General features: G+C 45.3%; 1 protein-coding gene across 1 annotated transcript in view; it reads right to left on the bottom strand.

The window, feature by feature from the left end:
* Positions 1-788: 788 nt before the first annotated feature.
* The window catches only part of arfgef3 (ARFGEF family member 3), a 44,071-nt gene continuing 36,192 nt past the window's right edge, over positions 789-8,667 (bottom strand). The window contains exons 32-35 of the mRNA XM_083694739.1: positions 7,998-8,128; positions 6,089-6,467; positions 4,756-5,787; positions 789-4,458 (exon numbers count right to left, since the gene is read on the bottom strand). Coding sequence (XP_083550865.1) covers positions 4,267-4,458; positions 4,756-5,787; positions 6,089-6,467; positions 7,998-8,128 — 1,734 coding nt within the window. The 3' untranslated portion in view covers positions 789-4,266. The remainder of the gene's footprint in view (positions 4,459-4,755; positions 5,788-6,088; positions 6,468-7,997; positions 8,129-8,667) is intronic.

The raw sequence follows: 8,667 nt of genomic DNA, 5'->3' as shown, positions 1-8,667 counted from the left end.
TTAGGATTCCACCCATCTGCTTTCTCACTACAGATAATGGGTAATGTATTACTGTACAAACATCTCTTGTACAAACATCTTTGTAGTTGTAGTTGAATTCTGTGCTTTAGGTTGTTGACACAGAAAACAACATTGAACTGTATCGTTGTCCTCTGGTCAAATGACAGATATGTAAGATATGTTTTTAAATGTCAAGATTTTAGTTGGTGATTGCAAAAATGAGGAGAATTCCACACAAGACAATCATTAAAATAAGCACATACTGTACTGTATGGAAGTGATTTTGGTTTCAAAGATTTGAATTACTGCAATTAACGGACTTGAATAGGTTGTCTCTCGGTTGGTACGGCTTGAGAGTCACAAGAAAGATTAAGGAAATATCCAATCAACACGAAGATAATGGGAAAGCAAGCTATCATTTGTTGGGAGTTCCTGCCCAAATGTGTAGGCCATACTGTATCCCTAGTTCCTAATGAGTGTAACATTTTCAATGATAACATATTCAAATACAGTATGTGGGGTGTACATACAGTGTGTTTCAGAATGCTATTAGTGCCCCAGGTCATGACATAGTTTCATATGGGGATACTCCACTCTTCAACTCATGTCTGCCTTCTGATCCCTGAGTGCTTTACACTTTGAAGCAGGGAAGGCTGGTGGAGGTAGGAATCTGAGGACAGGCTCATTGTAATGCATGGAATAGAATGTGAATTTTATTCCATTCCATGCATTACAATGAGCCCGTCCTCCGATTCCTACCTCCACCAGCCTCCACTGCTTTTAAGGGTTATCTTACAGAGAAGTGTGTCAAAAAGGTGGGTTACAATCATCTAAATTCTACAATATCCTCAGATGGTCAACGGTTACAGTTAGGAGAGGAGACAAATAGTTCATCAAAAAGCAGCTGCTTTCACACAGTAACAAAAAACACAAAAAAAAACACTGTGGGTCCTTCCCATGAAAGCTGCTCTCGCACAGAGACAGAACTCCCACGCAGCATCAGAAGTCTTCCGTCATGCGTTCTGATTCCTATTCATCCTCAGCCTCTGACATGGAGCGGTGTGAAAGCAGCTCAGACACACAGCTCTTTCAAAGGATCAACAGACGTAATGGAAGTATGGCCACCGCAATGTGACACATTAAACTGCTGCTCGCTCTGCCTATATCCAGCCTGGCACACTTCTTAGTCATGTATACAACTGACTATGCATACTACACATTATGCTAGTAACACCGGCAGCTGCACATTCAGCCTATATCCAATTCAGCCTTGCACACTTCTTAGTCATGTAGACGGTTGGCTATGCACACTACACAGTTCACAGTATGCTACACACATCAGCAGTTGCATGCTCAGCCATAGGCCTCCGTTCCAATTTTAAAACATGCACACTTCTTAGTCAAGAGCTGGCTATGCATAATGCATACTATTACAGTGTGCTAGTATGGATGTTGGGACACTGTAGGTTCCAGAGAGATGCTGTATACTGTAACACTGCTTTATTAGTTTCAGTAACTTTCACATAAAGCCGTACATGTATGCATGTATTTAGCTTTTTCAGAGTCCTTCCCACCTCCTAGAGCTTAACATGATTAAATAAAGACACACCACAATAAATAAAACAATAATATTAAGAAAATAGAGTCGGTAGTCAAGAGAAAAGATATCATAAAGCTACAATATTTACAAACTGTAATTATGAGTAAAAGGGGAGGCTGGTGGAGGTAGAAGTTCGGAGGACGGGTTCATTGTAATGCATGGAATGGAATGAGGAAGGGTATGAAACAAGTGTGTTTGATTCCATTCCTCATCCGTTCCTTTACAATGAGTAATTCTATCTCCACCTGCCTCCCCTGCAGTAAATGTAACACAGAAACACCTAACCCGTCCGATAGCAATGGAAAACAGCAGCTAGTACTGCACAAGAGGCCAGCTCAGATCAGTCAACACAACACAACAAAAGCAAGCAATGCTAGCTTTTGACGATGCACAAATGTATTTTCGGTATCAACTGTAAAATACAGAGATAAATAACTCTAAAACAAGGCAGACAGGTCTCTCTGGGGGCGGGGGTCTTACAATGCGATTTGATTAGGATTTAAATATTTAAATATCTGAACTCAAATGTTATGTTTGAGTTCTACAGTTTATTGTCTGGTGCACCAAATCATCTGGACTCATTACACAAACTGAAATCGGTAACAGTTTCTTCTGTGACGCATTAAGTCCCTCTGTCCCTTTCCTGCATCTCATCATTCAGACACATTCAGACAAGAGCATAGCATTCGTCAGATCTAAGAGCCGGCTGACGGGGTAGCGATTCAGATGTTCACCCCCGGCAAGTGTGTCGGTACATGATCGGAGAATCACGTCTGGCAGCCAGTACTTCTGTCCCTTCTCCGCGGTGTCTCATTCATATAGTGCAACACACACACTCAGACAGGGCAGAACAGCTGTCTGATCTGGAGTGCTGGCTAAAAGTAGGCTGTAAGTAGGGTCAAGGGTCGCTGGGACAGTAAGACAGCAATTCAGGCATATGCCCCAGGGCTGGTGAGGGAGTGTGTGGGGTGTGGAGGGCGAAGGCTCAGGATTGGATGATCCTGTCTGGCTGTGGCCCTAACTTAGGCCATGCTCTGAGCAGATCTCCTAACTAGTGTGTGTGTGTGTGTGTGTGTGTGTGTGTGTGTGTGTGTGTGTGTGTGTGTGTGTGTGTGCGTGCGTGCCTGCGTGCGTGTGTGTGGGTCCTAGTGATGAGTGAGACAGTAAGAAGCATGCTACAGTAGGGTCTGGACAGGCAGATATTTTGCATCTGTCGAAAACAGACTGAGCCTTTCGTTTTTCTACGGAGGTCACAAATTGACACATGAGGGAGATGACTTCAGTTGAGGCAGAAATCGGAGGACAGGCTCAATGTAATACATGGAACGGATTGATACCATTCCTCATTCCATTCCATGCATTACAATGAGCCAATCCTCAGATTTCTACCTCCACTGAATAACTTGTATACAGCTGGGAGTATACCTTCACGCAGCTTTTACTCATCCTTTCTCTCAGAGCTGATGTGAGTTAAACGTCTGAGGGCCAGAGATGGGACCGTACGGAGCAGAAGGCATTAGTGTTTCATCTGCCTGAGTCGGCCCAGAGTCCACCCCCTGGGACTGCCTCTGAGTGACGTGTCTGAGTGGACATATGGATTAGGGTCATATTGTGGTGGTACTAGAGGAGGCTGGATCACTAGGCAATGCTACTCCTCCACGTGACTGATGAGGTCATCAAGATTTTTTCTCTCATCAAGAACATTCTCAGTTATCGGCTACATCACCAAGTTAGTACGGTGAAAGAATCAATCAATGAAAGAAGATAATTTCTTCAGATACATATACTAGGTCAGGAGTGAGCTTCCTGAATGCTTTGTACATGTAGCACTAAGATTATCTTTTCCTAGTTTATGATGGACTTGATGATGTTTTTTAGCGCTTATATGAAGCTTTGTGTTGGTTACTGGGAGCATGTATAGTTAGTACATTTATCAGCCTGATCCCTATAGTGCAACTATTTTTGGAAACTGAAATCCTGCCATATGAACTATGCAGTATATCAACCATTAACATCTACAATCACAGTAACTGTAATATGGCACAATATCTGAAATATATGCATTATAGTTAATTCTAAATCAAATGTCAACAAAGTTCAAAGTCAAAAAAAATATACCCATAATGTCATATAAACAATAATAAACAACAATAAACACAAATAATCGTGAACAATAAATAGGCGTGTATCAGCTCATTTAAATAGATGACAGTTCCATTTTGGCAAAAATGAATTAAATATCAATTTCAGTAGCTTCTGTTTCGTCAGTGAGTGACAGTGTTAAAGCTTAACAAATCATGACATAAATTACAATCAAAATGAATGCAAGTGGCAACAAAGTTTCTCATATGCTGAATTCCAAAACAGCCCCCTAACTCTTACCGTCTAGACATACCTGTACTGCAGTTCTAAGAGAATTCTCTAGGTTTAAGCAATAGGGTAATTAGTTCACCTTGCCTTTTAAAAGGTGGGGTAGAATTTCTGCCATATTGCTTCCACCTATCCAACTCCTCCCAGATTTACAGAGTGCAGCAAACGAGTAAGGGGTTAATTTGGGATTCAGTAATAGGCTGAGCCAGTGAGTTTCCCCCTATATAAAACCACTATTCTCTAAGGCAGGCAGGCAGGTGTCCCCCGCATGATGATGTCATACACCCTCCCCCCCCTTACGCGATGATGTCATAGACTCTCCCCACGCGACCCAGCCACTCCCTCAGTGCCTGGCGTACACGGATGTCGGTCACGTGACAGGTCAGCTGACTGATGCAGGGAAAGACGGCAGGCTGGAGGGCCATGAAGGTCTGATCTGGGAGGTGCTGGAGCTGCGTCAGGATGGTCAAAACCATGTTGGTCCATGCCTAGGGAGGGGGGGAGAGAGGGAGGGAGGGGGGGATGGGTAGAATTCAGTTTACTAGAGTGTAACAGGTTTTCATTCAGTCGCCAACAGAAGACTTTTATGAGGTTAATGTTGAAAGTATGGTCATACAGTTACTTACACTCTCTCTCTCTCTCTCTCTCACACACACACACACACACACACACACACACACACACACACACACACACACACACACACACACACACACACACACACACACACACACACACACACACACACACACACACACACACACACACACACACACACTTCCTACCTGTATCTGGGCCTCTGCGTCTCTGAGGGAGATGTTCTGTGTGCTGGCTGTAGACCCAGAGCGAGGTCTCTTCTCCTGGCGTAGAACCTCCGGCCCCGCACTGACAGAGTGCCTCATGGGAGTCTGGTCCACCAGCTGTTGGGGTCTCTGAAGGGGGGCGGAGGAGTCAGGACCCCCCCGCAACTTTCCCCCTGCCTCCCCCCTCTTCTCCCCCCCGATCCCAGCCCCGATCCCAGCCCCGATCCCAGCCCCGATCCCAGCCCCGATCCCAGCCCCGACCCCAGCCCCGACCCCAGCCCCAGCTCCGGTCCCAGCCCTGGTCTCCCCCGGCTTGACGAAGGTGGTGTGGTTGTGTTGCTGCTTCCGCCTCTTGTACTCGATCATCAGTTTAGTGATGGTCTTGTCTGTGGCGATGGTGTACAGCTTGTTCCCTGCACTCTCCCACCATTCCTTCTTCCGCCCTCCCTCACCCCTTCTCTCCCCCACTCCCCCTCTCAGTTGGGGCAGGCTGCCCCCCCCGCCAACACAGTAACCAGGGCTGTTGGGGGGGTCGTCCGACGGCGTCTCGCCCAGGTGGCAGCGGTACCCATCCTCCGAGGGGGTGCCTCGACCTGACAGCCCCCCTGTGGAGGGGGTGGAGGTCTCAGATGGGGGGCAGAGGGGCAGGAAGAAGAGGGGGTCCCCGCCCTTGAAGATGGGGGTCTCCTCCAGACTACTCTCCAGGTCCAGATGCATCTGTATGTAATTGGTACAGAGGTCCATACACAGCTTGTGCAGCCGTCTGACTAGCCACGCCCAGTCTGCGCTGCTGCTTGGTTGGGTGCTGAGGGAGGGGATCTTGGCCCTCCAATGGCGTTTCTCCTTACCCCGTGGTGGGCTGACCTGGGCGGTCTCCTCGAAGATGTCCTCGTCCTCAGAGGAGCACTGCTGGGAGGAGTCAGAGCTGCCCTCCTCCTCCTCCTCATACAGACTCTTCTTGACCAGCTCAGCGGTCAGGCTGTCCTGGTGGGTCAAGGTGGAACACAGCAGGGCCTGGGGGAAGAGGAGGTGTAGCAGGAGAGGAGGGGAAGAGGAGAGAAGGAGGAGAGGAGAGGAAGAGGAGGAGGAGAGGGGGACATTAATGTAACAATAATATAATATTTGATAATGAATTATTAATTGTTGCGATGTTAAAATACACCATTTCAATAAACCAGACACTGAGATCATTTATAAATTATAGAGAGAAAGACACACACGCACACGCACACGCACACGCACACGCACACGCACACACACACACACACACACACACACACACACACACACACACACACACACACACACACACTACCTGGAAGTAGATATTGAAGCTCATGACAGACTGGCGGTAGAGGTTGGCAGCGCCACACACCCCTGACACCTTCATCAGGAGGTACTTCAGCCCCGGCCGAGTGTCAAAGTCCCTAGCAGTACGGTACGAATCCAACAGCAGGTCGAAGATGATGGCCAGGTTTTGCATGGAGATGTAGCGCAGGAACCCCGCTGGCCTGGAATCAGGAGTCATGGCCGTGGGTGTAGCCTTCTCCTGATTGGCTGGTTTAGGGTCGGAGGGCGTGACCTTCTCCTGACCCTCCGGCTGCTTGACGAACTCCTCTAGGAGAATGTCGTAGAGGTTCTGGAGTAATACTTGGTGGGAGAGGAGGCTCACTACGATGGTTCTGAATGGAATCCTGTAGAGCAGAAGGAGAAGAACTATTTCAAGCCTAAATTCATGCATTGAATCCAAATTCATCCCTTGAATTGAATGACTTGATATGGAGTTAACCCCAGCCCTGCTACATCTGGTTGCAGAGAACATGCTACAATGTTATGGGATATGAGTTATAACAGTACAGTTATTGCACTCAGACTGGGAGAGGTACTTCTTGAGCAGGGTTGAATTGTAACTTAAATGGACTGCCTGATTTGACTGAATTGAAATTCTACTGACCCCAACCCCAACCCTGTCTTGAATCCCTACATGCAAACACACCAATGGAGGCTGATGAAGGTAGAAATCAGAGGACGGGGTCATTATAATGCATGGAATGGAATGAGGAATGGTATCAAGTTTGATAAGATTCCTCATTCCATTCAATGCATTACAATGAGCCCGTACTCCGATTTCTACCTACACCAGCCTCACCTGAAACAAACACAAAGCTTAGATCTCTGGACTAGTTTTCTGACGGTCCGTACTAAACACAATAGCTCCTTAGACAGTCAAATGCAGATTTACAAGAAGTGATTCAGTAGTAATCCTAAAGAGCTTGGATCAAGGCTGTGATGTCATAGTTCAGTGTTCTCTCTGCTCACGCAAGGGAATGTTGTTCTGTAATATCAAACTTGATCATCCCGGACTGTTAGCTATTGTAACATTATTTATTTAGGGTTAAAATATGTAGGTAACATGTTTGCTTGCTAATTCAACGACTGTCCAATGTGTTGCACCACAGTATGCGTAATACATTTTTGTGAGTTACAGGGAACAAAAACATTCAGTAAAATCACCCTCATGAAATTAACTGGATGTATTTTAAAACTATGTTGACGGCTGTAAAGAATACAGGCAGGTAGGTATGACAACGTCATCATGGCATAGATGTCACTCAAGTGGTCTTACCCAATTTTTCTGTTGCAAGTCCAGCAAAAGAGAAGGCAATCAGGGAGCAAAAAAAGGGGTCTCTGAATATGAATATCTACATACATACATATCTACATATAAACAGTTATTATATTCTACATATATATTCTAGATATATATATCTACACCCACATCAGTGGAGGCTGGTGGAGGTAGAAATCGGAGGACAGGCTAATTGTATTGCATGGAATGGAATGAGGAATGGTATGTTTGTGTGTGTTTGATACCATTCCATTCCATGCATTACAATGAGCCCGTCGTCCGATTTCTACCTCCACCCGTCTCCCCTGACCCACATAAACAACTAGAGGTAACGCTTTAGAATAGGGAACACATTTTTAGCTTATAAGTGTTTCGGAACCTAAGTAGCTAATTGGGCCATCATTAGGTATTAAGTGTTACCACATCTAACAGTACAGTACCAATAAAACACACACAATAAGATGACTATAGATTAGTACATAATACTGTTTATGATCAAATAAACATAACAGGCCAAACTTTACACACTCTGACTAAAGCCACAAGCCTGTGTTCTAGAACCGTGCCTAAGGCTGTGTTCCAGAACAATGCCAACCTTTTCTGGGTGTGTCCGTTAGACTGCTGGTCCGAGGGCAGCTCGATGATGAGCACGCAGGACTGAGCATGCTCAAAGCCTTCCTTGTTGTTGGGCGTTTTAGGGGAACACTGGGTGTTCAGCATAAACACCTAGAGACAGACAGGAAGGAATGTTGACATGCATAAACACCTGAGGATGGGAGGGAAAGTTTAAGATCCATCAGTACACCCTATAATGTAGTATCTAGTGCATACTGTGTAGTATGTAGTGCCTAGTGTGTAGTATGTAGTGCATGGTGTGTAGTATGTAGTGTGTGTGCTGACCTGTTGGGCTACTTATCCTCCAGCCTCAGCAGTAATATTTAGTGTAGTATAGCACTTTGGTAGCACTTTTTAGTGTAGCACTGTTTCCACATTTTGTTGTGTTATACTCAATTTAAAATGGATTAAATTAAAAGAATTTGCCATCAATCCACACACAATAGCCCAGAATGACAAAGCGAAAACAGGTTTTTAGAAATCTCAGTAAATTTATTAAAATTGAAATACAGAAATACCTCATGTACATAAGTATTCAGACCCTTTGATATGACACTCTTAAAATGAGCTAAAATGCAAAAATGAAGGGGTCTGAATACTTTTCAAAGTATATTGTAGTGTGTAGTATGCAATGTGCTGACCTGTTGGGC

Source organism: Argentina silus (genome assembly GCF_951799395.1).
Source record: "Argentina silus genome assembly, chromosome: X".
NCBI lineage: Eukaryota > Metazoa > Chordata > Actinopteri > Argentiniformes > Argentinidae > Argentina > Argentina silus.
The sequence above is the reverse complement of the archived record's forward strand: the minus strand, read 5'-3'. Positions and strand labels throughout refer to the sequence as shown.